We start from the raw sequence: 19,850 nt of genomic DNA, 5'->3' as shown, positions 1-19,850 counted from the left end.
CTCTTAATTGTTGAGCCAGGATGTGGATTTTCTGTTTTGTTTGTTATGGTTTTCGTTCTAGATCGGTTAGATCTATGTTGGCCAGGGTGGTTCCCAATCAGAGGCAGCTGTAGCTCGATGTCTCTGATTGGGAACCATACTTAGGCAGCCTGTTTTCACTAGTCATTGTGGGATCTTGTTCCGAAAGGTTTGTGTTAACCTAGGACTTCACATTTCGTTTGTTGTTTTGTTCGTGTGGTGTACTTCAATAAAAGATGTACGTTTATCACGCTGCGCCTTGGTCCGCTTCATCATCTATCAACGATCGTGACACACACCTACTCATTCAAGGCTTTTTCTTTATTTTTACTATTTCACATTGTAGAATAATAGTGAAGACTTCAAAACTATGAAATAACACATATGGAATCATATAGTAACCAAAAAAGTGTTAAACAAATCAAAATATATTTTATATTTGAGATTCTTCAAAGTAACAACCTTTTGCCTTGATGACAGCTTTGCACAAGCTTGGCATTCTCTCAACCAGCTTCATTGGGTAGTCACCTGGAATGCATTTCAACTAACAGGTGTGCCTTCTTAAAGTTAATTTGTGGAAATTCTTTCCTTCTTAATGCCTTTGAGACAATTAGTTGTGTTGTGACAACGTAGGGGGGAATACAGAGGATAGCCCTATTTGGTAAAAGACCAAGTCCATATTATGGCAAGAACAGCTCAGATAAGCAAAGAGAAACGACAGTCCATCATTACTTTAAGACATTAAGGTTAATACGGAAAATGTCAAGAACTTTGAAAGTTTCTTCAAGTGCAGTCGCAAAAACCATCAAGCGCTATGATGAACCTGGCTCTCATGAGGACCGCCACAGGAATGGAAGACCCAGAGTTACCTCTGCTGCAGAGGATAAGTTCATTAGAGTTACCAGCCTCAGAAATTGCAGCCCAAATAAATGCTTCACAGAGTTCAACAGACACATCTCAACATCAACTGTTCAGAAGAGACTGTGTGAATCAGGCCTTCATGGTCAAATTGTTGCAACGAAACCACTATTAAAGGACACCGATAAGAAGAAGAGACTTGCTTGGGCCAAGAAACATGAGCAATGGACATTAAACCGGTGGAAATTTGACCTTTGGTCTTGAGTCCAAATTTTACATTTTTGGTTCCAACCGCCGTGTCTTTGTGAGAAGCGGTGTGGGTGAACGGACGATCTCTGAATGTGTATTTCCCACCGTAAAGCAGGGATGAGGAGGTGTTATGGTGTGGGGGAGCTTTGCTGGTGACACTCTCTGTGAATTATTTAGAATTCAAGGCACACTTAACCAGCATGGCTACCACAGCATTCTGCAGTGATACGCCATCCCATCTGGTTTGGGCTTAGTGGGACTATCATTTGTTTTTCAACAGGACAATGACCCAACACACTTCCAGGCTGTGTAAGGGCTATTTTTCCCAGAAGGAGAGTGATGGTGTGCTGCATCAGATGACCTGGCCTCCACCATCCCCCGACCTCAATGAAATTGAGATGGTTTGGGATGAATCAGAAAAGCAGTCAACAAATGCTCAGCATATGTGGGAACTCCTTCAAGACTGTTGGAAAAGCACTCCAGGTGAAGCTGGTTGAGAGAATGCCAAGAGTGTGCAAAGCTGTCATCAAAGCAAAGGGTGGCTATTTGAAGAATCTCAAATATAAAATATATTTTGATTTGTTTAACACTTTTTTGGTTACTACATGAGTCCATATGTGTTATTTCATAGTTTTGATGTCTTCACTATTATTCTACAATGTAGAAAATAGTAAAAAGAAAAACCCTTGAATGAGTAGGTGTGTCCAAACCTTTGACTGGTACTGTAAGTGCACCAGTCATTATATTTATTTGTTATATATTAATTTTTCTTATTTTTGTCACTGTTGTTTTCATATTTTGTATACAGTGCATTCGTAAAGAATTTTTTACGTTACAGCCTTTATCTAAATGGATTAAATTAAATGTTTTCTTCCTCAATCTACACACAATACCCCATAATGACAAAGCGAAAACAGGTTTTTAGAATTGTTTTAATGTATTAAACATAAATAACATAAATACCTTATTTACATAAGTATTCAGACCCTTCGCTATGAGACTCTAAATTGAGCTCAGGCGCATTCTGTTTCCATTGATCATCCTTGAGATGATTCTACAACTTGATTGGAGTCCACCTGTGGTAAATTCAATTAATTGGACATGATTTGGAAAGGCACACACCTGCCTATATAAGGTCCCACAGTTATTAACAGGGCATGTTAGAGCAAAAACCAAGCCATTAGGTCGAAGGAATTGTCCATAGAGCTCCGAGACAGGATTGTGTCGAGGCACAGATCTGGGGAAGGGTACCAAAATATTTCTGCAGCATTGAAGGTCCCCAAGAACACAGTGGCCTCCATCATTCTTAAATGGAAGACGTTTGGAACCACCAAGACTCTTCCTAGAGCTGGCCGCACGGCCAAACTGAGCAATCGGGGGAGAAGGGCCTTGGTCAGGGAGGTGACCAAGAACCCAAAGGTCACTCTGACAGAGCTCCAGAGTTCCTCTGTGGAGATGGGAGAACCTTTCAGAAGGACAACCATCTCTGCAGCACACCAACAATCAGGCCTTTATGGTAGAGTGGCCAGACGGAAGCCAATCCTCAGTAAAAGGCACATGAGAGCCCGCTTTGAGTTTGCCAAAAGGCACCTAAAGGACTCTCAGACTATGAGAAACAAGATTGAACTCTTTGGCCTGAATGCCAAGCGTCACGTCTGGAGAAAACCTGGCACCATCCCTACGGTGAAGCATGGTGGTGGCAGCATCATGCCGTGGGGATGTTTTTCAGCGGCAGGGACTGGGAGACTAGTCAGGATCGAGGGAAAGATGAACGGAGCAAAGTACAGAGAGATCCTTGATGAAAACCTGCTCCAGAGCGCTCAGGACCTCAGACTGGGGGGCGAAGGTTCACCTTCCAACAGGACAACGACCCTAAGCACACAGACAAGACAACGCAGGAGTGGCTTCGGAACAAGTCTCTGAATGTCCAGCCAGAGCCCGGACTTGAACCCAATCGAACATCTCTGAAGAAACCCGAAAATAGCTGTGCAGTGACGCTCCCCATCCAACCTGACAGAGCTTGAGAGGATCTGCATAGAAGAATGGGAGAAACTCCCCAAATACAGGTGTGCCAAGCTTGTAGTGTCATACCCAAGAAGACTCGAGGCAGTAATGGCTGCCAAAGGTGCTTCAACAAAGTACTGAATAAAGGGTCTGAATACTTATGTAAATGTGATATTTCAGTTTTGTGAAGGACTTCTTTCTTACAACGCTTCAAATTCCACTCGAGGCTGTAGACAAAATCCAACTCAAACGTGTACACCGTTTCGGACAAAGAGGACAGAGATATGAGCGTTCAATTGTTGTCAAATTAGCTTTTTTTAAGGATAAAGTAATGGTTAAAAGCCTAGGTAAAATACTTGCTGGCACGAAAATAGGCATGAATGATCAGTTCCCGAGGGAGATTGCAGAACGGCGCAAAGTTCTGTACCCAATCTTCAAGGAAAATAGATCAAATGGGAAGCGTGTTGCTCTTGTTGTCGATAAACTGTATATTGAGAATCAAATGTTCCGCGACACAAAGACTACTCCATGGCTATTCTGAAAGTTCTAATAGAGGAGTCGAATAATGGAACACCCAATACTAGCCATGATAGGGATTGTAATAATAAAGCACATTTATAGTAGGTATAGTATTTTATAAAGGGAAAAGACGGTATTACAAGAAAAGATAACAAGCAAAATAATACATCTTCAAATACAACTAAATTAGAACACAAGTACTCAATCAACATAGTGGAGATAAAAACATAGCAAACAGAAGACATAGAAGGAACAGTATGTGGGTATGTGTGGATGAATTGTGATGGAAGGTGTGGTGTGCATTTTTGTGTTTGAATAAGTGTGGCTTTAAGTGATTGAGAAAGGAAATGGTTGCATTTCCCAGAACCAACGTGTGTCTGTGAGCATGGGTTGTGAGAGAGAGCTTTCCATTTGGTGCAGATGAGGGATATACATTTAAAATATAGTATACATCTAATAAAAAAATGTTTATTGTCCTATCATGATGGAACGATCCCCAACCCTATATCCTAGACACCCACCTGAGCGATCCATACACCAAAGAGAAGTCCCCATCTGTTATATGGACCTGCTGTGAGTTGACTACAGTGAGGGAAAAAAGTATTTGATCCCCTGCTGATTTTGTACGTTTGCCCACTGACAAAGAAATTATCAGTCTATGATTTTAATGGTAGGTTTATTTGAACAGTGAGAGACAGAAAAACAACAAAAATATCCAGAAAAATGCATGTAAAAAATGTTATGAAGTGATTTGCATTTTAATGAGGGAAATAAGTATTTGACCCCTCTGCAAAACATGACTTAGTACTTGGTGGCAAAACCCTTGTTGGCAATCACAGAGGTCAGACGTTTCTTGTAGTTGGCCACCAGGTTTGCACACATCTCAGGAGGGATTTTGTCCCACTCCTCTTTGCAGATCTTCTCCAAGTCATTAAGGTTTCGAGGCTGACGTTTGGCAATTCGAACCTTCAGCTCCCTCCACAGATTTTCTATGGGATTAAGGTCTGGAGACTGGCTAGGCCACTCCAGGACCTTAATGTGCTTCTTCTTAAACCACTCCTTTGTTGCCTTGGCCGTGTGTTTTGGGTCATTGTCATGCTGGAATACCCATCCACGACCCATTTTCAATGCCCTGGCTGAGGGAAGGAGGTTCTCACCCAAGATTTGATGGTACATGGCCCCGTCCATCGTCCCTTTGATGCAGTGAAGTTGTCCTGTCCCCTTAGCAGAAAAACACCCCCAAAGCATAATGTTTCCACCTCCATGTTTGACGGTGGGGATGGTGTTCTTGGGGTCAGCATTCCTCCTCCTCCAAACACGGCGAGTTGAGTTGATGCCAAAGAGCTCCATTTTGGTCTCATCTGACCACAACACTTTCACCCAGTTCTCCTCTGAATCATTCAGATGTTCATTGGCAAACTTCAGACGGGCATGTATATGTGCTTTCTTGAGCAGGGGGACCTTGCGGGCGCTGTAGGATTTCAGTCCTTCACAGCGTAGTGTGTTACCAATAGTTTTCTTGGTGACTATGGTCCCAGCTGCCTTGAGATCATTGACAAGATCCTCCCTTGTAGTTCTGGGCTGATTCCTCACCGTTCTCATGATCATTGCAACTCCACGAGGTGAGATCTTGCATGGAGCCCCAGGCCGAGGGAGATTGACAGTTCTTTTGTTTTTCTTCCATTTGCGAATAATCGCACCAACTGTTGTCACCTTCTCACCAAGCTGCTTGGCGATGGTCTTGTAGCCCATTCCAGCCTTGTGTAGATCTACAATCTTGTCCCTGGCATCCTTGGAGAGCTCTTTGGTCTTGGCCATGGTGGAGAGTTTGGAATCTGATTGATTGATTGCTTCTGTGGACAGGTGTCTTTTATACAGGTAACACGCTGAGATTAGGAGCACTCCCTTTAAGAGTGTGCTCCTAATCTCAGCTCGTTACCTGTATAAAAGACACCTGGGAGACAGAAATCGTTCTGATTGAGAGGGGGTCAAATACTTATTTCCCTCATTAAAATGCAAATCAATTTGTAACATTTGTGACATGCGTTTTTCTGGATTTTTTTGTTGTTATTCTGTCTCTCACTGTTCAAATAAACCTACCATTAAAATTATAGACTGATAATTTCTTTGTTAGTGGGCAAACGTACAAAATCAGCAGGGGATCAAATATTTTTTTCCCTCACTGTATATGCAGCCAAAACAGAAAAATTAATGCGGTCAGAGACCTACTTGAGCAGCACCGTCCCCTCAAGATTCTGAGCCTGCCTGGCAGGGTTGGTCCTACAAAGCCAGAGCCCCCTGATGGGAGAGCATAATATACAAGGAAATTCTCAAAGCTGCTAATGAGAACCTTGACGACCTTGTACTTAGCCGGTGGGGATTCTGGTGGGGTACCCCCCTCCCCCCCAGGTAGTGGCAGTGCTGGCAACACTGGCTGCAGTAACCCATGGGGAGGGGGTCACACTCGGACAATCAGAGAGGGGGCTTATCATTGTGGCCCAGGTGGCACAAAATAATCAAAGGTCTGACTGCACGGAGATGCTTGGAAAATGGTACAACGGGGGACCAGAGTGTTTGTGTCTCAGGTGAAGAGGATGGATCTGATCTCCATCACCTAGGACTTGACATAGATTAAATAGATTAATCAAATCTCACATTGTTGTAAATTTTTGCTCAATCTTGCATGCTTTCTCAAACAGCTGTAACTGTATATGCATTCGTATATGCATTCGTAAATCAGGTCCTTTCTTGAGTTGGGCTCTGGGATGTAACAACCGTTGAGCATCTTATTTTATGGTTGATTGTGGAGGAAAGGGGTTGAGTGTGTTAGAGTATGTGCGTGTGTGTTTATCCCACATCTGTTGCAAGAGGGGTAAGGATGTTAGGGAGAATATAGGATGAACCACAATAATTGTTTGCTAAAATAATAATTGCTTGTCAAAAATGTAATGTAATACAATGGCAATCCGGGTTATAGGTTAAAATCCTACGCATGAACTGCCAACATTATTACACATATTCATTGATAATGTTGGAAAATAAGATATGCAAGATATTTGAATAGATATATATATTTTTAAATAGCTATATATATATATATATATAGAGAGAGAGAGAGAGGTGAGAGCATTGGAAATGCTTTTGGCGGTTGACCTGCTTCTGTTTTGTGGGTGGCACTGTGTGATTTTTTCGATGGATGGGTCCTGGCCTCTCGGGGCCCTAGGGATCCGGAGGGGCGGGGGTGGTATGCTGATCACTGGGATGACGGCCCAACTTGGGACAGGGAGGGGCTTTAGCAGGGGAATTAGTGGAGAACAATTGGAGGGTTTGTAGCAATGCAAATATCATGGTACAGCTATATGGACACTCAATAACTATGGTATTTTTATGGGTAAATTTACAAACATATATAATGATAAATAGTTTTGGAACTTGTATCTCATTATGGTATATGGTGAAATAAGTATAGCCAGTTATAACTGTAATGGCTTAGCAGATAATAACAAAATAAGAACAATATTTACACGGCTCAAAGAGAATAAATATAATATCTATTGTTTACAGGAAACTCATTCAACAATTCTAGATTAAGTTGCGTGGGAAAAGGAATGGGGGGGGGGCGAAATATACTTCTCCCATGGGCAAAGACTCAAAAGGTGTGATGACATTAATTAACAGTAATTTTGATCCGAATATGCAAATTGTCCAAACAGATCCGCAAGGTAGATGGATGATTTTAAATATGTTATTGGACCATAAACAGATATGGCTCATTAACCTTTACGGACCAAATAATGATGATCCACACTTCTTTAACAATATATATAATAAATTATCAACCCTGCAAGCAATTCAAGACTCTATTATTATGGTGGGAGATTATAATACTGTTTTAAATAGCTCAATGGACCGTAAAGGAAATCACACTACAAACAATCACCCTCATGCTCTTAAGGAAATCATGAATGTCATGGATACATTAGAACTAGTGGATATATGGAGGCTTAAATATCCTGATCTAGTGAGATATACATGGGGAGACTCAATCAAGCTAGTCTTCTTGACTTCTTTCTTATGTTATTCTCGTTGGCACCAAAACTTTTAAAAGTGTTGATGGGGACAGAATGCGGTCGGACCATCATATAATTGGCATATACATTACTCTTACTGAATTTCCACGTGGGCGAGCATATTGGAAATTTTATCAAAGCCTATTGGATGATAACTTGTTTTTATCTAGGACAGAGGAATTCATAACAGATTTTTTCCGTCATAACATAGCATGCAATTCAGTACTCATCTCAAAAACAAAAGCAATTTTGGTCAAAAGAGTCCATACTAACAAAGGAAATAGAAGGTCTAACAGAATAGATAGATAACAAAAAAAACTGTAACATAGAGGCTCAGAATAAATTAGAGGAAAAACAAAAATAAATTGAGAAAAAGATAAACTGTAATATATTATAAAAATAAAGCAAACTGGATGGAATATGGGGGAAATGCACCAAATTATTTTTTTATTTTCAGCATAGGAATGCTACCAAAAATAATTTACTGAAACTGGTTCCAAATGATGGAGTCACCCATGATTCACCAAATGATATTTTGAAGGAGGAAACAAAGAACTTTAAGCATATGTTTTCGTTTCAGTTGCCTCCATCTCCTCTAACTGAAGCTAATTGTAGAGATTTTTTTTCTATTAATAATGTCAAATTAACAGCCATACAGAAAGACTCATGTGAAGATGAAATTACAGAGGAGGAACTTCTGGATGCAATTGAAGACTTTAAGTCCGAGAAAACTCCAGGGTTGGATGGCATACCAGTCGAGGTATACCAAACCTTTTTTGATATACTCAGAGGACCGTTATTAGCATGTTTTAACCACTCCTATGTAAATAGTAGATTATCAGACACTCAAGAAGAAGGTCTGATTTAATTATTACTGAAACAGGATACAAGTGGAAAATACAAAGATCCAGTCCATTAAAAAAATGGTAGGCCCCTTACACGTCAGTGTTGTGATGCAAAAATTCTAGCAAAATGTATAGCTCATAGAATTAAAAAGGTATTGTCAGACATTATTCATTCTAATCAGACAGGTTTTTTACATGGAATATACATTGGAGATAATATAAGGCAAGGACTGGAAACAATAGAACACTATGAAAAATCTGGGAAACCAGGCCTGCTATTCATAGCAGACTTCGAAAAGGCATTTGATAAAGTATGACTGGGGTTTATATATAAATGCCTGGAGCATTTCGATATGGAGAATCTCTTATAAAATGGGTTAAAATCATGTATAGTAACCCTAGGTGTAAAATAGTAAATAATGGCTATTTCTCCGAAAGTTTTAAACTGTCAAGAGGAGTGAAACAAGGTTGTCCACAATCGGCATATCTATTTATTGTGGCCATCGAGATGTTAGCTATTAAAATCAGATTCAACAATAATATCAAAGGATTAGAAATCCAGGGCTTAAAAACAAAGTGTCATTGTACGCTGATGATTCATGTTTTCTTTTAAATCCACAACTTGAATCCCTCCACAGGCTCATTGAGGATCTAGATACATTTTCTAACCTCTCTGGATTACAAATTATGATAAATGGACCATATTATGTATTGGATCACTAAAAAATTAAAAATGTACATTACCATGTAGTTTACCAATAAAATGGTCTGATGGTGATGTGGATATACTCGGAATACATATCCCAAATGAAATAAATGATCTCACTCCAATAAATTTTAATAGAAGGTTAGCAAAAATAGATAAGATCTTGCTACCATGGAAAGGTAAATACCTGTCAATTTGTGGAAAAATCACCTTGATTAACTCTTTAGTATTATCCCAGTTTACCTATTTGCTTATGGTCTTGCCTACGCCTAGCGAACAGTTCTTTTAAATTATATGAGAAAAAAATATTCCATTTTATTTGGAACGGCAAGCCAGACAAAATTAAACGGGCCTATTTATATAATTAATATGAATTCGGAGGACAGAAGTTATAAAATATTAAAGCATTAGACCTGTCACTAAAAGCTTCAGTCATACAAAAGTTATACTTAAATCCGAACTGGTTCTCTAGCAAATTAGTGAGATTGTCTCACCCAATGTTCAAGAATGGCCTTTTTCCCTTTATTCAGATTACAACCTCACACTTTCAGTTATTTTAAAAGGAAATCATCTCCCAAATATCACTATTTCTAAAACATGCGATAGAAAGTTGGTTGCAATTTCAATGTAATCCTCCAGAAACGAATAATGCAACAAATAATGTGGTTAAACTCAAATATACAAATTGATTAAAAACCTTTTTGTTTTTGACAACATAAAAAAAAGGTATAATCTTCAGAAATGATATCATCGGTAGGACTGGTGGAGTTATGTCGCACATGCAGCTAACAAAAACATATGGAAATGTCTGCTCTACCCAAAATTACAACCAAATAATTGCAGCATTACCGCAAAAATGGAAGAGGAAAGTGGAAGGGGGAAAATGTAAGGAACTTGTCTGTTGGCCTTGCATTAAAGAACATTATTGGTTAAAGAAAACTGTGATAAATAACAAAGTATACCAGTTTCATTTAAGGACCAAAGGACAGCTGTCCCATATAGATTGCAAAATAGTTGGGAAGAGATTTTTGACGAACCTATCCCATGGCATAGTGTTTATGAACTGATACCCAAAACGACGCCAGATTCAAAACTTAGAATTTTTAAATTAAAATTATTATATAAAATTCTTGCTACCAATAGAATGTTATTTATATGGGGGATACAATCTTCCCAGCTCTGCAGATTTTGCTGCGAAGAGACAGAATCATTAGATCATTTGTTTTGGTACTGTCCATTTGTAGCTTGTTTTTGGACACAGGTCCAGGAATGGCTAAAGGATTGCAATATTTACCTGGAGCTAACCCTGCAGATAGCATTACTGGGTGATCTGAAAAGTCATAGTCAATCGATCAATAATATAATTATACTTTGAGCAAAAATGTTTCTTTTCAATTTACAATCTGTAGAAACAATGAGAAAAGAAAGGTTCAGAACTTTTGTAAAACATCACAGTACAGTTGAAAAATATATGGCAAATAAAAATCCAATATGGATGGTGTTAAGAGATAGATGGGTATGTTGAATGGAGTTGATGGGACTAATAACAACTAACAACAACTAATAACAACAAGATAACTAATAATGTAAGCATACTGTGTCCATAATAAATATATAGGTTATAGGTTGAGAGCTTTTGTGAAAGAGCACAGTTAGAAAGATATGTAATATAGAAGCAAACCGGATGGACATCATGAAAATTATCGGAGAGGTTGAGGGTAGAGGAAGTTCAGGAGTAAAAACAAACAAAGTAGAATAATTGTGAGATTGGCTTTGTCCATGAAATGTATGTAGTATGTATAAGCTGGAAGTAGAGGCCTAAGCATTGTTGTTCACTAGTTTACTCCAATTAGGGAAGGGGTGGTGGGGTTGTAAAGTAATAAAGGGAAATATATATATTTTTCAAAGGAAATGTATATGTATGTGTATATATGTATGTATGTGTATGTATGTACGTGTGTATATATATATATATATATATATATATATATATATATATATTTGCGAGAATAAAAAAAACATATGGGGGATTGGAAGTGATGCAGACAATTACATTGATGGAAGTTACAATCTATCTGTGCAATATTAAAGCTGATCTACCCCCTAAAAAAAAGAAAAAAAAGAAATGCTATAGATGGAAGGAAAGTAGTGTCGAAACCTACCAAAAAACTATTAGGCAACAACAAATTCAATCCCTTTTAAACAACTTCCTGGACAAATCGTTCCACTGTAATAGTGAAGGTGTAAACTTGGCAGTAGAAAACCTAAACAGTATTTTTGACCTCTCAGCTTCCCTATCAAATCTAAAAAATATCTAACAGAAAACCGAAGAAAAGTAACAACAGTGACAAATGGTTTGATGAAGAATGCAAAAACCTAAGAAAGAAATTGAGAAACCTATCCAATCAAAAACATAGAGACCCAGAAAACCTGAGCCTACGCCTTCACTATGGTAAAACAATACAGAAATACACTACGGAAAAATAAGGAACAGCATGTCAGAAAATTGGAAAACACTAAACAAACAACAACACAAAGAGCTATCTATCCAAAACAGAGATGTATGGGTAAACCACTTCTCCAATCTTTTTGGCCATATAACAAAGAACAAACAGCAAAAAAATACATGATCAAATGTAAATCTTATAATCAACTATTAAAGACTACCAGAACCCACTGAATTCTCCAATTACATTGAATGAACTACAGGACAAAATACAAACCCTCCAACCCAAAAAAGCCTGTGGTGTTGATGGTATCCTCAATTAAATTATAAAATATACAGACCACAAATTCCAATTGGCTATACTTAAACTTTAACATCATCCTTAGTTCTGGCATCTTCCCCAATATTTGGAACCAAGGACAGATCACCCCAATCCACAAAAGTGGAGACAATTTTGACCCCAATAACTACCGTGGGATATGCGTCAACAGCAACCTTGGGAAAATACTCTTCATTATCATTAACAACAGACTAGTTCATTTCCTCAGTGAAAACAATGTACTGAGCAAATGTCAAATTGGCTTTTTACCAAATTACCATACGACAGACCACGTATTCACCCTGCACACCCTAATTGACAAACAAACAAACAAAACAAAGGCAAAGTCTTATCATGCTTTGTTGATTTCAAAAAAGCTTTTGACTCAATTTGGCATGAGGGTCTGCTATACAAATTGATGGAAAGTTGGGTTGGGGGAAAAACATACGACATTATAAAATCCATGTACTCAAACAACAAGTGTGCGGTTAAAATTGGCAAAAAACGCACACATTTCTTTCCACAGGGCCGTGGGGTGAGACAGGGATGCAGTTTAAGCCCCACACTCTTCAACATATATATCAACGAATTGGCGAGGGCCCTAGAACAGTCTGCAGCACCCGGCCTCACCCTACTAGAATCGGAAGTCAAATGTCTACAGTTTGCTGATGATCTGGTGCTTCTGTCACCAACCAAGGAGGGCCTACAGCAGCACCTAGATCTTCTGCACAGATTGTGTCAGACCTGGGCCCTGACAGTAAATCTCAGTAAGACAAAAATAATGGTGTTCCAAAAAAGGTCCAGTTGCCAGGACCACAAATCCAATTCCATCTAGACACCGTTGCCCTAGAGCCCACAAAAAACGATACATACCTCGGCCTAAACATCAGCGACACAGGTAACTTCCACAAAGCTGTGAACGATCTGAGAGACGAGGCAAGAAGGGCCCTCTATGCCATCAAAAGGAACATAAAATTCGACATACCAATTAGGATCTGGCTAAAAATACTTGAATCAGTTATAGAACCCATTGCCCTTTATGGTTGTGAGGTCTGGGGTCCACTCACCAACCAAGAATTCACAAAATGGGACAAACACCAAATTGAGACTCTGCATGCAGAATTCTGCAAAAATATCCTCAGTCTACAACGAAAAACACAAAATAATGCATGCAGAGCAGAATTAGGCCGATACCCGCTAATTATCAAAATCCAGAAAAGAGACGTTAAATTCTATAACCACTTAAAAGGAAGCGATTCCCAAACCTTCCATAACAAAGCCATCACCTACAGAGCGATGACTTGGAGAAGAGTCCCCTAAGTAAGCTGGTCCTGGGGCTCTGTTCACAAACACAAACAGACCCCACAGAGCCCCAGGACAACAACACAATTAGACCCAACCAAATCATGAGAAAACAAAAAGATAATTACTTGACATATTGGAAAGAATTAACAAAAAAACTGAGCAACCTAGAATGCTATTTGGCCCTAAACAGAGAGTACACAGTGGCAGAATACCTGACCACTGTGACTGACCCAAACTTCAGGAAAGCTTTGACTATGTACAGACTCAGTGAGCATAGCCTTGCTATTGAGAAAGGCCGCCGTAGGCAGACATGGCTCTCAAGAGAAAGGCTATGTGCACACTGCCCACAAAATGAGGTGGAAACTGAGCTGCACTTCCTAACCTCCTTTCAAATGTATGACCATATTAGAGACACATATTTCCCTCAGAGTACAGAGATCCACAAAGAATTTGAAAACAAACCCAATTTTGATCAACTCCCTTATCTACTGGGTGAATAACCACAGTGTGCCATCACAGCAGCAAGATGTGTGACCTGTTGCCACAAGAAAAGGGCAACCAGTGAAGAATAAACACCATTGCAAATACAACCCATATTTATGTTTATTTATTTTTCCCATTTGTACTTTCACTATTTGCACATTGGTACAACACTGTATATATACATAATATGACATTTGAAATGTCTTTATTCTTTTGGAACTTCTGAGTTCAATTTTTACTGTTAATATTTATTGTTTATTTCACTTTTGTTTACTATCTACTTCACTTGCTTTGGCAATGTTAACATATGTTGCACATGCCAATAAAGCCCTTAAATTGAATTGAATTGAGAGAGAGAGAGAGAGAGAGAGAGAGAGAGAGAGAGAGAGAGAGAGAGAGAGAGAGAGAGAGAGAGAGAGAGAGAGAGAGAGAGAGAGAGAGAGAGAGAGAGTGAAAGAAGCAGAGAAAGAGAAAGAGGCATCGAGAAAGAGGCAGAGAGAGAGAGGCAGAGAAAGAGAGTCCATACCTCAGAAGGAGTTATGCCGGACCACTCGTCAGCCGAGGCCTGGACCCTCATGATGGCGTTCTGAATTAGGTCAAACCCAGATCCGGTCACCACGATGGTCCTCCCACCACTGAAACAACATCACCGTCACAAAGGGGCAAAAGTTATGGTTTTAACCCACGGTGGGGCTCACATTCACATTTCACCTACAGAAGAGATATCACATTTAAACTACCAACTGGTATCAGGAGAGGGAGCCAGGTGTGTTGGAAATTGAATGCCATTAAACTAGACTCTAGGGTACCCTTTCTTGTGTTCCGACAGATGGCATCATTATAACACGTCGCTTCTCAGTGCAGAAGGAGTTGACGTGCTATCTGATGTGAGACAATGTGGAAGCATCTAGAATAGCCTCTTGTCTCTGGAGGACTGGGACTCACCACACAAAGCTTCCCTTGGGTTTGTGGTCCAGGATAGTGGGGTTCTCCCAGAACTGGAAGGCTGTGGGGACGGCTGTGGTGGTGTTCTTCCCATACTTTACTGTCACCGTGAGCAGGTCTGAGGGGACCTTATCTGCCCGGTACTCTCCCATCCTGCAGGTGATGGCCGCACCAAACGTCTCCCTGCAGACAAGGACACAGTCAGCCAGCGACACAGACCGCTCAGCACTTGGGGTCAACCGGGGTCACGGTGCACAGGAGACTAACATGGCAGGACCATGACAGCTAGGTCAATACTGGGCTTTCTTATTAAAGAAAATCATGCCCATATTTGAATGCAACTCCCAAGCCTAACCTGCTTGCTAGTTCTGTATTCACTTTAGCTTATAGCACTTTTTCTTTTGCATGTTGTCATGCCAAAGAGTTGGCTGAAAGCGAACATATACAGATCTAGAGACCAGACAACCGCAACCCTCCTTGACACTGGTTCCCTTCCCAGGATGCAGCAGTACTTACACAGTGCACACCACCCCCCCAACGGTGATGGCGATGTCCTCCCTGGTGGCTGTGTCCAGGTTGGAGCCAGAGATTGTGATGACCGTCCCCCCGGCCTTGGAGCCGTTGGCGGGATGCACCGAGCTGGCGATGGGGTCCTGGAGGATCAGGTAGTAAAAAAAAACTAATCTTATTCCTGTCTCATCTCTTTCCCCACAAGGCTTTCAAAATACGCACACACCTACGCACACACCCACACACACACCCACACACACACCCACACACATCGCATTTCCTTCAATTTGCTGAGTAAACAGTTAGGTGGAGCGGTCCCCTGTGGAGAAGCATTAGCCGTGCAAGATATAAAAAAGGCAGTGAAATTGCTCCAATGTACCCTGTTAAGGCACCAGAGGAAATGGAGTCGCCGTATAGCACCTTGTTAAACTATAATACACACAAATCAATTTCATCTTATCGTACTGGGCATTTCCTGCCAGTGTAATGTGGCAGCACCAGAGTAGTTCATTCAACAGAACATTCATGTATTGTATTTGGATATTACACTTAAATGACATGCCCTTCATGCGTGCTGATAAGGAGCTCTGTAATACAGTGTCTGTATAGCTGTGAAATTGAATGGCGATAGCATAACCAAATCATGTAAAAGCATTTTCCACTTAACGAGTCCGCCCTCTCATCCTGAAGTGAAGGAGTGTGATTGAAGTGAAGGAGTGTGGTAGGTTTGTTACCCGGTATGTGAAGAAAGCAGATGACGTTCCTCTCTTCCCTCCCTCCACCTCCACCTCCACCTGGCCCCAGTTGGTGCTCAGGGGGTACAAGGGGCCGATCTCACACACCACGCTGGAAACCAGACATTTTAGATTTAATTTCAGATTTAAATCTACTGTTGAGTAGACCGCCTCCATCAATGCCTAGTGTGAGAAGGGTACAGCGGTGACTGGGTTGACAGTGTATGTTACCTGGTGGAGACGGCATATTTGTTCTCCTGATGTATACAGGGGACCCCCACCACACTGATGGCCTTGATGTCCTCCTTGTGGATGCCCAGGTTGGAGCCCTTGATGGTGACAGAGATGCCCCCCCCCATGGGCCCGTAGCGAGGGATGATCTGGGAGGGGGATTGGAGAACAGATTTAAGATGACAGGCTTTTAGATTTGCAGTACCGTACAGCTTTTAGATTACAGTGTATAGAGTAGCTTACAGAGCAGCACCATGAAATAAGCCACAAACACATGCAGAATGTGACCCCACAGTCTGTGAAATTTAGAATATGATAATTGATGAGAGGTGATCCTTTTGAGTAAGGGCTTTTAATAGAAAATAACTAGACTGTGAACTGATCCAATTGTCAGTAGCTACCGGTAGATAAAATAAAGCAGTTGATGAAGTGATCATTAAAATGCCTAGTCAGTCAGTGATAATCAAAAGTCGATATTGTTGCAGGTTCAAAGATAAGTTATTAGTATAGAGTTAAGAGATGACTACTGTACTGTGGGGTGCTACTCACGTCAGTGATGTGTGGGTCAGGGCACTCTGTACCCTGGTCAATAATACACAGCTTCTCATAGACGCACGACTTCCTCTTGGCACACCACACACACCTGTACTTAGGGTCAGTGTTCTTACACAGGCTGCAGTCCTCACGGCCCAGCGAGCAGCTATATAGGGTCACTGTGAAGGAAGAGAAGAGGGACGCCTTAGAATATCAGTACTATTCTGTCATTTCATTTACATGACACTGGATCATTGATAGTACAAGGTCTGATATGATGTTTGACCAATTCACTTAGATGACTGCAAAAAGTATGGCGTTAAATGTGTCAATGTATTAATTTATCACTTTGCCATATAAGGCTTCCCCAATTGTCATTGATGTCCACATGGTCCTTTGGGACATTGTCAACAGAGTTGCATATTAAAGATGCACCATTTACCATTCAGCGTGCTGTCTATTTTCTTGCCTGACTGTTTGTCCTTCACGTAGAACAGAACATTTGTCTCCTGTGACTTATCGAAGGAAAACTAGAAACAGGAAGAAAATGAATTATTAATACAGTTTGTGAAACAAGTGATTAATGACACTTCACATTTCCAAAACGTGCCAGATAAAAGTTCTAATTTTACAGATGCTCTTATCCAGAGCGACTTACAGGAGCAATTAGGGTTAAGTGCCTTGCTCAAGGGCACATTGACAGATGTTTCACCTAGTTGGCTCCGGGATTTGAACCAGCAACCTTTCAGTTACTGGTCCAACACTCTTAACCGCTAGGCTACCTGCCGCCCCACACACACTTTGGCAGCCATTCAAAAACAGCAGAATTAATCAATGTCTGAAAAGAATGTGGCTGGAGGCTGGTCCCTGACTCTCTGTAGTGTTTCTAAGATGTTTTCCAATCACACAAAATCCACAGTTTGAGGATGTAAAAATAACATTGGGATTGTTGTCCATGAGGGGGTGCTATAATATCAAACTGACACAAACGAGGTAATGTAACCAAACAATACAATATCATCACCAAGCAACATATTATCATTACACCTTTTAGGAGTGGTGAAAGCTACAATTGACAGGTGTGGAGCAATAAGCAGCACTGACATACGTTAAAACCGTTGAAGCTGTAGAAGAGCCCATCTTCAGACCTGACATCCTCCTCCATATTTCCCATCAACTCTGTGCCGATGGTGAAAGCCCGGTCCTAGAGAGGAAGCAGAGAAGCAGAGAGTTAACCAACTTCATACATGAGCAGTTATCAAGGGTTCATCTCAATGTTATTATAGTCTGATTCATCATTAACTAGCGCCCACTGTTATTTGAATTGTTTGATAACAGCTATAAAGCTATATAACAGCTATAAAATACATTATATTTTTTCCAGCACCTGGTAAACATCCAGGTTGATGCCCTCAAAGCAGATGGTGGTTTTGAACCCCACAGGAATGAGCACAGGATCAGGGTTCTCGAACTGGGGACATCTTGCCCCCTGAACACAGATGGAAATACTACATGTTAGAGCATTTGCATTTTTACCTTTAGTTATTCAGCAGACAAACTCTCATCCAGACTGATCATTTATCAGTTGGCATGCATCTGCTGACTTACAAACTGATATTCCATACAAAAGCACTCATGACTTTAATGACTCTTAGCATACATGCAATGTATATTAAGCCTGTTTAGTGGAGCACCTAGCTACCTGTCTGTGTTTGATGATTTGAGGGCCCAACACAGTGTCATCCTTGTCCTGGCAGGTGTGGTCCTGGGTGTTCCACTGGCAGCCCCATGGGCTGGTCACACACGACATACACCTGAGATACGCACATACAAGCGTACACACACACAAACACAGCAGGGAGGCAATCTCGTTTAAAAACATGTACATCCGTGCTAGTATTCCTGTAATAGTAGAACCTATATTGTTGATGGTAAAATATATCTCTGTAACCTGATAAACAAAGCCCATTTATCACATGCTTCCTCCAGATGAAAAACAGCACGGGAAGCAGCGAAAGAGAAAACACATATGTATGAGATCGACTTTCATTTTTCGATTAATGAAAAGGAAACTGAAGCAATTTCCTCCGGTTGGTAATAACAAAGGAGGAAAATGCAAGAGGTGCATTCAATCCCAGTATCAGTCATGCATCACACAGAATTTACACACAGAAACCTTTCTCTTATTTGTGCACATGCTGCTATTAATTTCCATCAAGGTTGTTGGCACAAAAACCCAGTGAGTCTAGTCAATGGGGGAGTACAGAGAGTGAGAGAGTACTGTATGGGAGATTACTGTGTTTCAATGGGAGAGTACAGTGCAGTTGGAGAGTACAGAGTACAGTAGGAGAGTACAGTCCAGAGAGTACAGTAGGAGAGAACAGTCCAGAGAGTACAGTCCAGAGAGTACAGTAGGAGAGAACTGTAGGAGAGTACAGTCCAGAGAGTACAGTAGGAGAGTACAGTAGGAGAGCACAGTCCAGAGAGTACAGTAGGAGAGTACAGTCTAGAGAGTACAGTCCGGAGAGTACAGTAGGAGAGTACAGTCCAGAGAGTACAGTCCAGAGAGTACAGTCCATAGAGTACAGTAGGAGAGTACAGTCCAGAGAGTACAGTCCAGAGAGTACAGTCCAGAGAGTAAAGTCCAGAGAGCACAGTCCAGAGAGTACAGTAGAAGAGTACAGTACAGTAGGAGAGCTAGTTAACTCACGGTGTGCTCTCTGCTTTCCTCACAGTGGCTGAACAGTTGTAGAAATTGAACTCCCTGGTGGCCAGCTCCACCGACTCGTTCACAAAGATCTTAATGGGCACCGCCACGAAATCTACGGGCACAGAGAGGAACAGGGTGAATGAGTGGCATTGTGATTGGTGAAGTTACAGGTTGCAGTGAATGTAATATATACAAAAAACAGTCTTCAAGGTCAATGAAACAAAGCAACAGAGTAGGGCCAGGAGTTTTTTTCTTGACCACCTGTCCTGACCAGGAACAACTCTGGGCCTTAAGAAGCTACAGCCTATAATTAGGGCTCAGAGTTTCTCTTGGTCAGGTCATGTAGTCAGGAACAACTCTGGGC

General features: G+C 40.8%; 1 protein-coding gene across 1 annotated transcript in view; it reads right to left on the bottom strand.

The window, feature by feature from the left end:
• The window catches only part of LOC121540380 (plexin-B2-like), a 231,489-nt gene that overhangs the window by 33,003 nt on the left and 178,636 nt on the right, over positions 1–19,850 (bottom strand). Inside the window, exons 9-19 of the mRNA XM_041849221.2 lie at positions 19,487–19,598; positions 18,479–18,590; positions 18,164–18,265; positions 17,885–17,980; positions 17,219–17,306; positions 16,792–16,955; positions 16,243–16,391; positions 16,012–16,123; positions 15,284–15,420; positions 14,768–14,950; positions 14,349–14,457 (exon numbers count right to left, since the gene is read on the bottom strand). Coding sequence (XP_041705155.1) covers positions 14,349–14,457; positions 14,768–14,950; positions 15,284–15,420; positions 16,012–16,123; positions 16,243–16,391; positions 16,792–16,955; positions 17,219–17,306; positions 17,885–17,980; positions 18,164–18,265; positions 18,479–18,590; positions 19,487–19,598 — 1,364 coding nt within the window. The remainder of the gene's footprint in view (positions 1–14,348; positions 14,458–14,767; positions 14,951–15,283; positions 15,421–16,011; positions 16,124–16,242; positions 16,392–16,791; positions 16,956–17,218; positions 17,307–17,884; positions 17,981–18,163; positions 18,266–18,478; positions 18,591–19,486; positions 19,599–19,850) is intronic.

This window comes from Coregonus clupeaformis, chromosome 26 (assembly GCF_020615455.1).
Source record: "Coregonus clupeaformis isolate EN_2021a chromosome 26, ASM2061545v1, whole genome shotgun sequence".
NCBI classification, from domain to species: Eukaryota; Metazoa; Chordata; class Actinopteri; order Salmoniformes; family Salmonidae; genus Coregonus; species Coregonus clupeaformis.
Note: the sequence above shows the minus strand (reverse complement) of the source record. Positions and strands in the feature narration are given on the sequence as shown.